The sequence below is a fragment of the Delphinapterus leucas genome, unplaced genomic scaffold (assembly GCF_059928025.1).
Source record: "Delphinapterus leucas isolate spDelLeu-1000000601 "Yukka" unplaced genomic scaffold, BTC_Dleu_Yukka2 spDelLeu_asBTCV2_sq25, whole genome shotgun sequence".
NCBI lineage: Eukaryota > Metazoa > Chordata > Mammalia > Artiodactyla > Monodontidae > Delphinapterus > Delphinapterus leucas.
Window position 1 is genome coordinate 9,149,978 of NW_028322234.1, and position 17,407 is coordinate 9,167,384.

The 17,407-nt window shown below is 40.5% G+C and overlaps 1 protein-coding gene across 1 annotated transcript; it reads left to right on the forward strand.

The window, feature by feature from the left end:
• The first annotated feature begins 607 nt into the window (after positions 1-607).
• Positions 608-17,142, forward strand: LOC149744072 (uncharacterized). Its single transcript, XM_089905887.1, is given in 6 exon segments — positions 608-724; positions 1,423-1,773; positions 12,513-12,637; positions 13,564-13,631; positions 14,063-14,536; positions 14,539-17,142. Coding segments are annotated over 6 exon segments (1,371 nt in total). The 3' UTR covers positions 14,775-17,142.
• Positions 17,143-17,407: the final 265 nt, after the last annotated feature.

The following is a 17,407-nucleotide window of genomic DNA, read 5'->3' on the forward strand; positions in this document are numbered from 1 at the left end:
CGGTCCGGGAAGATCCCACATGCCGCGGAGCGGCTGGGCCCGTGAGCCATGGCTGCTGAGCCTGCGCGTCTGGAGCCTGTGCTCTGCAACGGGAGAGGCCACAGCAGTGAGAGGCCCGCGTACCTCAAAAAAAAAAGATAACCATCCAGAAAGTGAAAACACCCTTCAGAACCCTTGTGCACTGTTATTGGGAATATAAAATCTTGTCGATGGTATGAAAAACAACAAGGCGATTCCTCAAAAAATTTCAACTGAGTTACCATCTGGCAAATTTACCTCAGGGAATTGAAATAGAATTGAAAGCAGTGACTCGAATTGAAAGATACATATCCAATTGTGTTCATATCAGCATTATTCCCAATAACCAAAAGGTGGAGGTAACTCAAGCATCCATCAATGGTTGAATGGATTAAAGAAATGAGGCACATACACACATCAGAGTGTTGTTAGGCTTTTAAAAGAAAGCAAATCTGACACCTGCTGCAACATGGATGAACCTTGAGGACATTATGCTAATTGTAATCAGCCTGTCAAAAAAGTTGAAACAGTATGATTCCACTTGTATGAGTTACCTGGCATAGTCAAATTCATAAAGACATAAAGTAGAATGGCTTTTGGCCAGGGGCTGGGTGACGGGGAGAATGAGGAGTTGTTGTCTAGTGGGTATGGAGTTGTGGTTTTGGAAGACGAAAATAGTTCCGGAGATTGGTTTCACAATGTTAATGTATTTCACAATGTTTACCCATATACTTTAAAAATAATGACAATGTAAATTTTTATTGCATGTATATTACCACAATCAAAAGTAGCCCAGACCAGATAAAAGTTCGGTTTAAAATCAAATGTACCCGCACTTCCCTGGTGGTCCAGTGGTTAAGAATCCACCTTCCAATGCAGGGGACGCGGGTTCCATCCCTGGTCCGGGAACTAAGATCCCACATGCCGCGTGGCAACTGAGCCTGCATGCCACAGCTAGAGAGCCCGTGCTTCAACTACAGAGCCCAGACGCTCTGGAGCCCCCGCACCACAACTAGAGAGAAGCCCGCACGCTGCAACACAGAGCCCACGCAGCTGCAATGAAAGAGCCCACATGCCACAACGGAAGATCCCGCATGCGGCAATTAAGACCCCAGGCAGCCAAATAAATAGATTTAAAAAAAAAAATCAAATGTGCCAGGTGGAGACAGGCTCTCCCCACAGGCCACAGAGAATTCTGCAGAGCAAAGCTTTCTCCAAGGGGTGCAGCATACGTCTTTCCAATCAGGGGCGCCGGTGGGCCAGGTGAGTGGTGCTACACAGCTTCCCGACTTGGTTTTATCCACTCGCTTTGGCCCACCCCAGGGTCGACTCTTCTGTGCCCTTCACCGTTGCTAGTTCCTTTGCCACAGTCTCTGTCGCGCTGTGATCTGCACTGGTCGTTAGGAGGGACCCAGGAAACCTAGAAATGGTGAGTTGGTGAGTGTGCTGCCCCTTGGCGTGCGGAGACGGAGAGGAGAGCCTGGTTGGAACCGGCCGTGGCGGGACCCGGGCCTCCCCGCGGTCAATTCCCGAGTCTGCGGACCGAGTCCACCCCTGCGGCGCCGCTCAGACCTCATTCCCTCCGGCTCGCAGCGTGGGGGCGGGGCCGGTAGCGGGGCCTCCGCGCATCCTGTCCTGTCACTGCGCGCGGCGACTGGGGCCCTGACCCCGGGGCCTCTCTGGGCAGCTCTGTGCCCGCAGCCCCGCGTATCCCTCAGATTGTGCGGTGACCACGGGGAGGGCCATCAGGGGACAGTACTGACTAGGTCTCCAGGGGTTCGTGCGTGGAAGGACCTGTGGTCTGTGGGTTCCCAGCCTCTCCTTTTTGACACAGGGGGACCACTTTCCTCCTGAGTTTTCCAACTGTTTGGGAAGCAAGATTTCAAATCCACGATGCTGTCCCCCCAGAGTAGCTGGCAACAAATGCCTAAATTTCCAGATCGCTCCCCGCATTCCCAAAACACTCTTCCCCACACTGATTCACAACAGCATTACCAACTGTCCATTTTCGGGGTTCATTTCAAAGAGGTCCAGTATTTTAACTGTATATCCTTTAACACTGAGCCATGGTTGGCTTTTTTTTTTTTTTTTTTTTTGTCTGTGGGTATTTTACGTGAGAGGAAAGCAGAGAATAACCACCTGGAATTTGTTGTATGAAATATTTTCTCCAAATTTATTTTCTAGGGACAAACATCCTATGGGAAATCCTTTGATGAGGTTCTTCTTTGGAACTTTCCTGGGCGAACTGTCCTGTAAGAACTACCCCCTCTGAGTTTGTCACCTTGAAAAGATTTATTCACTTATTTAAGTCTCTCTTTCAATAGAGGTGAAATGTATCTAATTTATAGAGCTTGAAAGACAATGTAAGAGATTTTCGAAGAGGCAAGAAAGAGGTGAATTTAAGCCAAAAGAAAATATCCCAGGATTACATTCCATTTGTTAAGAATTGTGGTTTCACTAAAGTGGGAAGGGGGAGAGTCTTTGCCTCCACTGCCCCACCTTCACCCTCCCCTTAAACCCTCTGCCTTTTGAAAGCAGATCGTTTTCACTGAGATGTTGGACACTACAGGTGTCTGTCCCTGGGCCAGCAGGGACCTCTGAAGCCTTCTTCATGGCCTGGCTTTTTTTTTTCCATCCTGTGGTTTTTCTAATGGATATTCAGGATTTTTGTAATCTCATAGCTATCCAAGCTCCACTTGTAAATTTTAAGAACTTTAATTGAAAGTTAAATTGAAGTTGCTGTTTGTAGACACTTAACACCCATGAAACCCCAGCCATCATGACAAATCCTTGAGTGTTGTCTTAAGAAAATGATGTTGGTCATCGCAGCTTCAGCATCTCTTGTTTTTTGATGCTCATCTCCCCCTGCTGATCTCAGAGTTTCCTGACTTCGCCTTCCCCCCCTCACCCCTTTGCTGTCCGGTGTAGCGATTTGGTGAGAGAAATCGCTGCCTACTCCTCCACCCCTATCCCTACCCCCTACACTACATATGAGTTTCAAGTTTTATTATTGCAATAAAAGCGCTTTATGCTTTCTTTTCTCAAAAAAGGAAAGGATTGTGGTTTCACTTTTTTCTTCCCCTGAGAATGGGTAGTAAGTTTCTGAGGTGCGTACTTTATTTTTGGATGATTTCAATAGGAATTCCAGGACTTAGACTTGAAAATCAGAAGTGTTCAAGTGTGGTTAATTATTTACAAAACAGTGTATTACCATGAAAATGATAATTAACTGACATCTTCTTTTATAAATAAATAGATATTTGGAGTTTTCTGGTTGAACTAGTAAAAGTGCCTTATGATCTTCTTCCTTCCTTTCTGCAAAAATACTGGGTTTGAATGATTTTGCTGGATTGTTCAAACACTGGGTTTGTGTCGTTTAAAATATAAAAGTAGGTCCCAAACAACTCCAGTGGGGTGTAGAGGACTGTGGTCAGCGACCCAAGTTAATGCCTCCTTAAGTCTGCAAAGGGAAGTACTTGAAGGTCCAGTTGGTTCTTCTTGGGGAGCCTACCTCCTACCTGGTCGCACCCACCATGGAAGGAGTGAAACTACAGAGCCCTGGAAATCTGGGAAAGCAAGTGCACATGGGGGCGAGGGGGTTGTAGTTTCTTTAGACCTAGACATTTTTAGACATTATTTTTTTGAGTGTTGCATCCATAATGTCGGTGCATTCAGTGTAATTTGTGCACAGGGTAGTCTGTGGAGGTTGGTGTTCTGTCTCCTTGTCAAAGTGTTTAGGAATTTGGGAGTTCATTTGGGTTGGAACCCGCTGAGAAATCCTCACTTGTGAGAATGGAAGCCTGGGAGAGGAAGGGCTTGCATACCGCCAGGCAAGAGAAGAGTATGTACTGCTGCCAGAGTTTTATTTTGGGGTCCCTACCCTTCTTCACCAGGGACAGACTCACTTCTAGGGGTTCTATCTCAGTCAGGAGTGTCTGGACCACAATTTTAAGAACATGTTTAACTTTCTGAATGTGGGTTTTTGTTTTGAACTGTAGGGAAGTGGTGTGCTTATCTCAGCTGATTCAAATATTTGCTTTCTTTCCTTTGGATTCCTTTATCTATTGAATATTGTGTTCCTGTAATTCTTCTTTTCCTTAGTAGAAAAATAACCCCTCTGCATCCACACAGTTTGCACTACTTTTTACATCTTGTATTACTACAGTACATTTGTTACAATTACTGAACCCATATTCGTGTGTTAAAGTCCACAGTTTACATTATTCTTGACTATTTGTATTATATGCTCTCTGGGGTTGCAAACGTTTAATGACATATATCCATCATTTCTGTAGTATATAGAGTAGTTTCATTTCCGTCAAATCCCTTAAGCTCCACCTTTTGGTTCATCCGTTCCTCCCTCCAACCCCCAAGTCCTTATCAACCAAAGATCTTTTTACTAGCTTGTAATTTTGTCTTTTTCAGAATGTCTTACATTTGAAATCATACAGTATATAGCCTTGTCAGATTGTCTTCCTTCACTTAGCAATATGCTTTTGTGTTTCCTCCATGTGTTTTCATGGCTTGATACCTCATTTCTTTTTTTTTTACTGAACAATATTTTATCGTATGGATATGCCACTGATTGTTTATCCATTCGACACTTGAAGAATATCTTGCTTACCTCTAACTCTTGCAATTATAAATATAAAGTACATACAAACATTCATATGCAGGTTTTTTGTGAATATAAGGTTTCAGCTCATTTAGGTCAATACCAAGGTGTGATTGCTGGATCTTACTATATAAGAGTATAATTAGTTTTGACATAAAATTCCTAACTTCAAATGTAGGCATAACAAATTCTGTTCCCACCAGCAGTGAATGAGGATTACCTGCAGCTTCACGTCTTGGCTGTATCTGGTGTTCTGAGTCTTTTCATTTTAGCCATGTATAAGTGTGTAGGGACATCTCTTTCTCTCTCTTTTTTGGTAATCCTCCAAGAACATATGTTGAGCATGTTTTCATACTGCTTATTTCCCATTTGTATATTTTCTTTAGTGAGGTCTGTTCTGATCTTTAGCCCATTTTTAACTGGGTTGTTGGTATTTTTACTGTTGAGTTTGAGTTCTTTGTATATTTTGGATACCAGTCATTTATCAGATATTTACAAAGATTTTAGCCTTGTCTGTGACCTGTCTTAACACTTTCCCAGGACACAAGTTTTTCATATTAAAGAAGTATAACATTTTTTTTCTTTGTGGATTTTTTGTTTTTTTGGTGTTGTATCTGAAAAGTCATCACTACAGACAAGGTCACCTAGATTTTCTCTTATGTTATATCTAGGAGTTTTTACTTTTGCATTTCACATTTAGATTTCTGATCTATTTTGAGTTAATTTTTGTGAAAGGCTTGTGTTTACCTTCCTTTTGTATGTACATATGTGAGTGTGTGTGTGCTTTGTATGTGGCTATCTGTTATTTCCATAACTATTTTTTTAAGGTTTTCTTGTGTCCGTTGAATTGCCTTTACTTCTTTGTCAAAGATCAGTTGAATACATTTTTTGTGTGTTTACAGGAAAGCAATTGATATTTATATTCTTCAGCCTTGCTGTACACTTTTATTAATTCCCAGAGTTATGTCTGTTTGTTGTGGATGCTATCAGATGTTTTACATAGAAAATCATGTCATATAGAACAAAGACAGTCTTATTTCTTGCTTACCAGTCTATGTACCTTTTATTTTCTTTTCATGTCTTACTGCATTGGCCAGAGCTTCCAGTACAATGTTGGATAGATGCTTCCTTGCCCTGTTCTTATATTCCCTGTGAAGCATCCAGTTTCTTACCATTAAGTACAATATTAACTACAAGTGTTGTGTAGATTTTTTTTTTAAGAACAGAGAGTTCCCTTCTATTATTAGTTTATTATCATAGTGGATGTTAGATTGTATCAAATCTTTTTTCATTTTTTATTTCCCTCTCCTTTCATTTTTGATATTAATAATTTCTGTCTTCCCTCTTTGCCTGGTAATCTTGACTAGATGTTTATCAATTTTATTAAATTAATCTTTCAAAGAACCAACTTTTAGTTTTGTTAATTTTCTCTATTGCTTTCCCATAATTACACTGATTCCTCTTTTAACTTTAAATGTTTCTTTTCTTCTGCTTACTCCCATTTTAATTTGCTGTTATTTTTATCGATTCCTCAGTTAGATGCTTATGTTATTGAATATAGATCTTTGGGTTTTTCTAGTGTAGCCTAGAAACTTCTTGTGTAGCCTAGAAACTTGATAGCCTAAACTTCCCTCTTTACATTAGTTATGCTGCATCCCACAGCCTTTAATAAGGTGTATTTTCATTTCCTTTAGTCACAAAATAGTCTCTCTTGAGACTTCTTCTGTGATCCCACGTATTATTAGAATTCTGTTATTGAATTGCCATGTATATTAGGGGTTTCCAGCTATCTTCCTGTCATTTATCTCTAGAATATGTCAATGTGGACTGAGAGCATATTTCATAGGGTTTCTTTTCTTTCAGTTTATTAAGGTGTGTTCTGTGTTACAAAATGTAGTCTGTCTTGGTGAACGTTCCATGTGAACTTATAAAGAATGTATATTCTGCTGTTATTGCCTTAAGTATTCCATAGATCACAGTTAAATCTAGTTGTTTTATTGTGCTGATCAGTTTAACTGTCCTGATTTTCTCCTGTTGGAATTTATAATTTATGGTAAGGGGGCATTGAAGTCTTCCACTATAGTAGTGGATTCATCTGTTTCTCCTTGCATTCTATCAGCTCCTTTCTCCTTGCATTCTAATGCCCCTCTGTTGTTATGCATGTACACATGAAGGATTGCTATGCCTTCATGGAGAATGGGCCCCTTTGTCTTTATGTAATGCCCTCTTCATCTGTGAGTTTTCCTTGGTCTGAAATCTGCATTGTCTGAAATTCATATGCCTACACCAGCTTTCCTTCATTAGTGTTGGCGTGGGACATTTTTCTCCATTCCTTTACCTTTCATCTGAGTCTTAAATATTTAAAGTGGGTTGCTTGGGCTTCCCTGGTGGCGCAGTGGTTAAGAATCCCCCTGCCAATAAAGAGGACACGGGTTCGAGCCCTGGTCCGGGAAGATCCCACATGCCGCAGAGCAATTAAGCCCGTGCGCCACAACTACTGAGCCTGCACTCTAGAGCCTGTGAGCCACAACTACTAAGCCCACATGCCACAATTACTGAATCTCGCACACCTAGAGCCCACACACCGCAAGGAAGAGCGGCCCCCGCTCGCCACAACTAGAGAAAGCCCGCACACAGCAATGAAGACCCAATGCAGCCAAAAATAAAAAATTTAAAAATAAATAAATAAATAAAATTAAGTGGGTTTCTTTTTTTTTTTAAATATTTATTTGGCTGCGCCTGGTCTTAGTTACAGCACATGGGATCTTCATTGCAGCATGCGGGATCTTTAGTTGTGGGATGCGGGGTCTTTAGTTGCAACATGTGAGATTTTTTTAGTTGCGGCATGCCAAATCTTTTAGTTGCAGCATGTGGAACCTTTAGTTGTGGCCTGCAAACTCTTAGTTGCAGCATGTTGGATCTAGTTCCCTGACCAGGGACCGAACCCAGGCCCCCTGCATTGTGAGCATGGAGTCTTAGTCACTGGACCACGAGGGAAATCCCTAAAGTGGGTTTCTTATAGGCAACATATAACTGTGATTTTTTAAATCTGATATTACTGCATCTGTCTTTCAACTGTATTGAGAGCATTGATGATTAAAGTTGTTGATCAGGTCAGATGAATATTTACCATACCTGTTACTGTTTTCTCTTTCTTGCCCTTGTTTTTGTTTGTTTGTTCATTTAATTTTTATTTATTTATTTATTTTTGGCTGTGTTGGGTCTTCTGCACACGGGCTTTCTCTAGTTGTGGCGAGTAGGGGCTACTCTTCGTTGTGGTGCACAGGCTCCTCATTGCAGTGGCTTCTCTTGTTGTGGAGCACCAGCTCTAGGCATGCAGGCTTCAGTAGTTGTGGCACACAGGCTCAGCAGTTGTGGCCTGCAATCTCTAGAGCACAGGCTTAGTTGCTCCATGGCATGTGGGATCTTCCCAGACCAGGGCTCAAACCCATGTCCCCTGTATTGTCAGGTGGATTCTTAACCACTGCGCTACCAGGGAAGTCCCTTGTCCTTGTTTTTTGTTTCTGTCTTCCACCTTTTTCCTGCCTTCTCTGGCTTTAATTGAGCAATTTACATGATTCATTTTTTTATCTGCTCTTAGCATATCAATAACACATTTTTAAAAAATATTTTTTGTGGTTGCCTTTGAGTTTGCAGTGTACATTTACAACTAAGCCACATTCTCTGTCAAGTATAGGCATACCTCATTTTACTGTGCTTTGCTTTATTGCACTTTGCAGATATTGCATTTGTAGCAACTCTGGCAGGCAAGCTATTGGCACCATTTTTTCTAACAGCATTATCTTTTTCTTTTTCTTTTTTTTCTTTTTGGCTATGTTGGGTCTGCGTTTCTGTGCGAGGGATTTCTCTAGTTGTGGCAAGCAGGGGCCACTCTTCATCGCAGTGCACGGGCCTCTCACTATCGTGGCCTCTCTTGTTGTGGAGCACAGGCTCCAGACGCACAGGCTCAGTAGTTGTGGCTCATGGGCGTAGTTGCTCCGCAGCATGTGGGATCTTCCCAGACCAGGGCTCGAACCCGTGTCCCCTGCATTAGCAGGCAGATTCTCAACCACTGCACCACCAGGGAAGCCCTAACACCATTATCTTTTAATTAAGGTATGTTCATTTTTTCTAGGCATAATATTATTGCAACTTAACAGATTACAGTATAGTTTTTCATTTGTTCGTTTGTTTGGCTACACCACGCAGCTTGTGGGATCTTAGTTACCCGACTAGGGATTAAACCTGGGCCCTTGGCAGTGAAAGCACCAAGTCCTAACTACTGGACAACAGGGAATTCCCTACAGTATAGTGTTTATATAACTTTTATATGCACTGGGAAGCCAAAAAATTCATGTTAATGGCTTCACTGCAATATTCATTTTACCGCGGTGGTCTGGAACCACACCCAAAATAACTTCAAGGTGTGTCTGTACCATTATACCATTTCACTGGTTGTACAGGTAGCTCATACCACATTGTTCCCAATTTCCCCTTCCCTGTCCCTTGTCATATTGCTGTCATTTATTTCACTTATCTATAAGCTTATTATTACCAAATACATTGTTGCTAATATTATTTTAAACAAAGTACCATCTGTTACATTAATGACAGTAAATGTCAAAGATACTTTACCATCCTTTATTCCTTTTATAATCCTCCACTGTTGTCATTTACATTTTTTCTGATGAATTTTTGAACATTCATTCAAAGTAGGTGTACTAATGACAAATTCCCTCAATTTTTGTCTCAGAAGGTCCTTATTCTTTTTTAAAAAATATTTATTTACTTGGCTGCGTCGGTTCTTAGTTGCGGCACATGGGATCTTCATTGCAGCATACAGGATCTTTAGTTGCGGCATGCAGGATCTTTAGTTGCAGCATACAAACTCTTAGTTGCAGCATGTGGGATCTAATTCCCTGGCCAGGGATTGAACCCAAACCCCCTGCGTTGGGAGCATGGAGTCTTAGCCACTGGACCACCAGGGAAGTCCCCCTTATTTCTTCTTTATTTTTGAAGAATGATTTTGCTTGACACAATTCTACAAGAGTGGGCTTCCCTGGTGGTGCAGTGGTTAAGAATCCGCCTGCCAATGCAGCGGACATGGGTTTGAGCCCTGGTCCAGGAAGATCCCACATGCCATGGAACAACTAAGCCAGTGTGCCACAGCTACTGAGCCTGCGCTCTAGAGCCTGCGAGCCACAACTACTGAGTCTGCGTGCCACAACTACTGAAGCCCATGCACCTAGAGCTGTGCTCCGCAACAAGAGAAGCCACCACAATGAGAAGCCCGCGCACTGCAACGAAGAGTAACCCCCGCTTGCCGGAACTAGAGAAAGCCTGCGCACAGCAATGAAGACCCAACACGGCCAGAAATTAATTAATTAATTTTTAAAAGTTCTAGGAGAGTGTTTTTTTTTAATTTCAAAACTTTAAATATTTTGTGCCATTCTGTTCTTGTTTGAACAATGTCTGAAAAGAAGTCTGATTAATTCAAATTTTTGTTTCTCTGAACCTAAGAAGTGTTTTCCCCTCTGGCTTCTTTCAATACATCCTTTTTGTCTTTGATTTTTCACTAGTTTGAATATGATATATAGTCGTCCCTTGGTGCCCTTGAGGGATTGGTTCCAGAATCTGCCACGGATACTGAAATCCATGAATGCTCAAGTCCCATAGTTGGCCTTCCGTATTCATGGGATGCACATCCATAAGTATGGAGAGCTGACTGTATATTTATTGAAAAAATATACATATAGGTAGACCCATACAGTTCACACCCATGTTGTTCAAGGGTCTACTGTACTTGGGTGTGCACTTCTGATGTTTTCATATTTAGTGTTTCTGTATCTACAGTTTGCAGTCTGCCATTAATTTTAGGAAATTTTGGTGTTTTTTTCTGGGTTAATTAATTAATTAATTAATTAATTTTTTGGCTGCGTTGGGTCTTTGTTGCTGAGTTTGAGCTTTCTCTAGTTGCGGGGAGTGGGGGCTACTCTTCGTTGCGGTGCGCGGACTTCTCATTGCGGTGGCTTCTCTTGTGGAGCACGGGCTCTAGGCCCCCGGGCTTCAGTAGTTGTGGCACGCAGGCTCAGTAGTTGTGGTTCGCGGGCTCTGGAGCACAGGCTCAGTAGTTGTGGCACACTGGCTTAGTTGCTCCATTGCATGTGGGATCTTCCCGGACCAGGGCTCAAACCCATGTCCCCTGCACTGGCAGGCAGTTTCTTAACCACTGCACCAACAGGGCAGTCCAAAATTTTGGTGTTTATTAATTCACTTATTTTTTCTGTTTCTTTCCATTTTTTCCTTCAGGTATTAGCATTATGTGTATTTTAAACATTCTGTTCAAGAACATTATCCTGGGGTTCATGGATGTTGTATTCTGTCTTTTTTGGGTTTTTTTGTCTTTGTATTAGATTCTGGCCTAGTAAATAAATAGACTTTTTTGTCAGTATAGGCTTTATTAGGAACAATATTTGGGGCACATTTCAAAATTCCATCTTCCTTTTCTGTTTCCCAATTTTGGAGACACTGGCTTGCCCTTTGACCTCAATGCACACATGGATCTAAGAAGGGTTGTTCATTTCAACGTCTTTCATTTTCTTCTAGTGAGACCGAGAATGACATATTCTAAGTTCCCTAAATTCCAGACTGGAAGTTAGCAGGACACCATCAACATTGGCTGGTTGGGAATAGCTTCTTCCTGAAATTGGAGGATGGAGATTTTATATTCTTTTGGAGGAAAGCACTGCTGACATTTTTACATATTTTATAATCGTGGGCTAATTTACCATCAAGCCATTGTGGACTTCAGTGAACTTGCAATCTACAGCTCTTAACCTGTTCCTCAAGTGCAACAGGGACCAGGGTGCACCATTCAGGATTGACTGGAAAGAGACCTTTTGGTACATCATCTCATTAGCTGTTCTAAAAAATGCCTGGAAGCAGCCCCAAGGCACATGAGTTTAGGGATTCTTTCATTCTAACTTGTCATGCCTCTTCCTCATGTCTGAGCTCTAAGTTTCAAATAATGTTTTAACCTATCAAATCAGGGGAAAAAGTGAAGAATTGTGTCTGTGACAAATATTACACAAGTTAAAAGCAACACTTCCCCACAGGAATATTTACATTCAGGCAGCTGCCTCTGATTACTTCTAATGGCCTGGATGACTTTAGGACAGTGTGACCAGCAGGGCTTTTTTACAAGTTTGATTTCTACAGGCCTCCTGGACTCGCATGTTGGGTCATGGGACGACTAGAAGAAAAATCTTCCAGTTCTTCACTGTGTTTTTCTTTATTGAAACCTCATGCAGATTTGACCCTTTGCCTCATGGAGTGCTGTGAATGGTGGGGTGATAAGGAAGAAGATGAAAGAATCTTTCTCACAAGGAATTAGTGGTCTTAAAATGATAATATTTGTTTCATTCCTATAGCATTTCCCAACCATTTCCCAACATGCTGCACACCATGCTGTTAGAGAGAAATGAGATGTTAGAGAGAAAAAATGTGACCACAGTAAAAATGTGTAAATAATTTGCATGTGCTCATGATGCCATTAAACTCTAAAAAGGAGTGGGACTTCCCTGTTGGTCCAGTGTTTAGGACTCTGTGCTTCCACTGCAGGGGGCCCGGGTTTGATCCCTGGTCGGGGAACCAAGATCCTGCATGCTGCACAGCATGGCGGGAAAAAAAAACCCAAAAAACTTACGAAGGAGTAAGTGTGGACAGAGAGTAAGCTTTTGATGATCATAGTTAGATAAAAGTCATAGATAAATGTTTGGAGAAGACAAACTCACACATTACCCTCCTATAGATGGAGTATAGATGTCTAGTGCTGTCAGTGTCATGCATCTGACTGTACATTTATTTGGGATATTTTTAGGACTCAGTAGCTTTTGAGGATGTGACTGTGAACTTCACCCTGAAAGAGTGGGCTTTACTGGATCCTTCACAGAAGAAACTACAGAGATGTGATGCTGGAAATCTTCTGGAACCTGGCCTCAATAGGTAAGGACGACAACATTCCTTCACTTTGTCAGTTTGAGAATGAGTTTTCTTGCCCACCGACGTTGTTCCAAGATGTGGAACGTGGAAAAGGAAGAATGTTGGTAAGTAAACTAGACATGGTCACAGCTCTAGGCATGGACCTAGACTCTAATAGTTTTTCTGTAACTTCTAATACTTTGGAATTATTTTTCTGGGTCTACATTTTAGGGAAAACATGGGAAGATCATGTCATTGAAGATAAGTACAAAAACCAGGAGAGAAAACTAAGCTGAGTTGCACTCACAATGAGAAGCAGTATCTCATGTGAGCATCCTAGTATGTTATATTTTTTAAAAAAGTAAACACAGAAACTAACACACCATTGTAAAGCAATTATACTCCAATAAAGATGTTAAATAAATAAATAAATAGAAGCAAACAACAAATAATCCCTGCTTTAAATGTGTTTATTAGAAAATTTTCAAAAACAAAAACAAAAGAAAGAAAAAATTTCCCCAAAATACTGTCTGAAATGTGACATAGTCATTCAGTGTTTGCAAAATATTTCTCTTGGAAACAGTATTAGTAAACCCTACGTATGAATGTTACCATTTAAATAGTCTCAAGGGTGAAGTTCTCTTGCAGAGCATTCAGTATATTCAATTTCAAACAATTCAGGCGAGGGAGAAACTCTACACTATCCTTATAAATCATAATAAATATAATAAGTATAAAATCATTAATAAAGAAATAATTAACAGTGTGCTTCTCATTATTTACAGAAGTCATATGGTTGAGGCACTCTGTGAAAATAAAAAGGGTAGTCCATGTGGAGAAAACTTCAGCCTTAATCCAAATCTCAGTCTGAACAAGAAAACTACTGGAGTAAAACCACATGAATGCGGTGCATGTGAAAAAATCTTTACATGTCATTCATCCCTTAATAGACATATGAGGTGTCACACTGAACACAAACCATATGAGTATCAGAAATATGGAGAGAAGACGTATAAATGTAAGGCATGTGGGAAAGCCTTTAGTTATCTGCAGTGTTTTTAAAAACATGAAAAATCACAATGTAGAGAAAATGTATAAATGTAAAGACTGTGGGAAAGCTTTTGTTATGTGTCTCAAAACCCTTCGAAGACACGTGATAACGCATACTGGAGATGCTCCTTATAAATGTAAGGAATGTTGGAAAGCCCTCAGTTGTTCCAGTTACACCTTTTTTTTTTTTGCGGTATGCGGGTCCCTCACTGCTGTGACCTCTCCCGCCGCGGAGCACAGGCTCCGGATGCGCAGGCTCAGCGGCCTTGGCTCACAGGTCCAGCCGCTTCGTGGCACGTGGGATCCTCCCAGACCGGGGCACGAACCCGTGTCCCCTGCATCGGCAGGCGGACTCTCAACCACTGCGCCACCAGGGAAGCCCTCCAGTTACACTTTGAGTGCATGAAAGAACTCACACTAAAGAGAAACCCTATCAGTGTAAACACTCTGGAAGAGCCTATAGATATCAAACACATGACAGAACTGGCACAGTAGAGCAGTTCTATGAATGTAAGCAATGTGGTAAGGCTTATATTTCCCTTTGAGGTTTAAAAATACATGAAAGAAATCACACGGGAGAGAAACCCTACAAATGTAACGAATGTGGTAAAGCTTTCAATTCTCATCTAGGTTTCAAAATACGTGAAAGAAATCACAGTGGCGAGAAACCATATGAATGTAAAAAACATACCAAAGCATACAGCTGCCCCAGTTCTCTTCAAAGACATGGAAGAATTCATACTGGAGAGAAACCCTATCAATGTAAGGCATGTGGGAAAGCCTACAGATACCAGCGTTCCTTACATACACACAGGAGGACTCACAAAGGAGAGAAACCCTATGAATGTAAGCAGTGTGGGAAAGCCTTTCTCTTTCTAGCTTCCGAGCACACATGATCATTCACAGTGGAGATGGACCTTATAAATGTAAGGAATGTGAGAAAACATTCTTTTCTCCCAGTTCATTTCAAATACATGAAAGGAGACACACTGGAGAGAAACCCTATGAATGTAAAATATGTGGTAAAGGCTTCAGTTGTTCCAGTTATGTGCAAGTACATGAAAGAATTCATACTGGAGAGAAACCCTTTATTTTATTTATTTATTTTTAAAAACATTTTTATTCTTTTATTTTTGTCTGCATTGGGTCTTTGTTACTGCACGTGGGCTTTCTCTAGTTGTGGCGAGCGGGGGCTACTCTTCGTTGCAGTGCACGGGTTTCTCATTGCAGTGGCTTCTCTTGTTGCAGAGCATGGGCTCTAGGTGTGTGGGCTTCAGTAGTTGTGGCTCGTGGGCTCTAGAGTGCAGGTTCAGTAGCTGTGTCACACAGGCTTAGTTGCTCCGCAGCAGGTGGGATCTTCCTGGACCAAGGCTCAAACCTGTGTCCCCTGCATTGGCAGGTGGATTCTTAACCACTGTGCCACCAGGGAAGTCCTGAAAGAAACCCTTTAAATGTGATAAATGTGGGAAAGCCTTCATTTATCACACAAACTTTCAAAGACATATGAGACTGCACACTGGAGAGAAACCATACAGATGTGAAGAATGTGGGAAAGACTAGTGGTCCCAGTTTATCCTGAAGGCATGAAAGGAGTCACTGGATACTCTTGAATGTAAACAACGTGGGAAAGACTTCATTTGACCCCATCCCTACATGTTAAAACTCTCATGGAAAAGAAAAAAAAAATGTGGGTAACATTAGAAAACTTGCTGGAAATTAATCTATATATAAAGCATAAGAAAAATTTCAATATGAAAGAATTATAAAAATTTAAATATGTTTGCTAAGCCTCTTTCTTAAAGGACATCATTGGACTGTGGATTTTTACCAATTATTGTTTTTATTATTTTATTTTTATTGAAGTATAGTTGCTGTACAATATTATATGTTACAGGCATACAATATAGTTATTCACAATTCTTAAAGGTTATACTTCATTTGTAGTTGTTATAAAATATTGACTGTATTCCTTGTTTGTACCATATATCCTTGTAGCTTATTTTATACCTGCCTACCAATTACTTTTAGAAACGGTGATTGAGGTGAGGTAATTCTGTGAGTTGCCTTTCAATAGTAATACATAAGATTAATAGGTAGTTCTTTTTTGTTATATGAGTTAATGATATTTTCTCTTTGTATTTTGAAGCCTCTTGAACTGATGGGTAAATTGAAGTGTATTTCCAATATGCAGTTAGGTTTAATTTTTTAATAACATTTTATTTGTTCTGTGTTAAGTGGCCACTGAAAAATGACAATGTGGTATTTGTTGGGATTTTCCTACTGGCCTTGTGAAAGTTCCTTGATGTCTCTAGTTTATTAGGTATAGTCTACCTTTCTTACTGAAAAGCTCCTTTTTTAGGGTGACAGGTATAAGAGTCTTTTTCCATTTTCCATACTAGTAAACAGTTGAATAAATATTTATGTATGCCTCATTTATGAAAGAATATAGTTTCCTGTGAATTATTATTTTCATATTTGGGCCTTTGCTTTATATCTTTCCTTCTGACTATAATTTGGTGAATAGACTTTGAATTAAGAAGAGTGGCCTGTGGGAATTCCCTGGTGCTCCAGTGGTTAGGACTCGGTGCTTTCACTGAGTGAACCCAGGCATGGTCCTGGGTTCAATCCCTGGTCAGGGAACTAAGATCCCACAAGCCATGCAGCATGGCAAAGAAAAAAAAAGAAGAGGGCCTGTGATGGGACAAAGAATCTGGAGTTGGAGATATCCAGAGTAATTTAAGGAACTAGATTTTCCAGAATCCATTCTCTTAATGGTTCCTTGTCAGAATTTCCCAATAGCCTTACTTGCGTGAGATTTGAAAGGCAGAAGCAAAGAAGGCATTACTCAGACTTTGTAGCCAGCAGAGGGAGAGACAGATACATAGGAGCTTTGAGAAAGCAATCTTCTAGCCCATTTTCCAGATTCTTTTTCCTTCCAGTGAAGAGTGTACTCAAAACGATGACCAGCTATTTCATTTCCATTTTCTTAGAGGTGTAGCTTTCCACTGATGTCTTCACTAGTTCCACCTCAAAGATTCATGAGGGTTTGGATTTTTTTTGTAAGGCCTCATGTACCCACCAGGAAACTAATTCAGGCTTTCATGGTTGGGAGTATTTACCCTGTCTTCTAGACTATATCTGTGGAAAGTCTAACTTGTATAGGAAACACCTTATGTTGTTAACAGTGCTAGTGAGTATATTTTCCTGATTCACCATGACATTCACAATGGTGCAGCCAAAAAGAGCGACATGGGAGTTTGTTTCTCTGCTGCATTGTGCAGTGGCTGCCTTGACTCAGTCCTTCAGTGTGAGAATAAGCATCTTTCTCATATGGAGAAGACTGGGTGTTTTCTGTTACTTATAGCTAAATATAATCCCTCAATATGTTTTCAGTTGTGTTTGATTGTATGTGATTAAGAGTATGTACATTTTTTTATCGAACAAATGCCAAACATATGTAAAATGAGATATATTAATATATCCTCTCAGGAAATGAAACTTTTCTAAACCATAATATGCTAACAAATTTTCATTTCCTGAGAGGATATATTAATATATCTCATTTTAATTATAGGTTTTCAAATGATCTTTGCAGTTTTCTTCATTTAATCATTATACATTGAGTCAATATTATTGTTTACATATAAGTTCAGGTATTTTTTCCCTCAGGCAAATTTTATTTTTTATTCTTTTATAGTTAATTTTATCATAAAACTAATTTCTCATTCATTCTTAATACCAAAA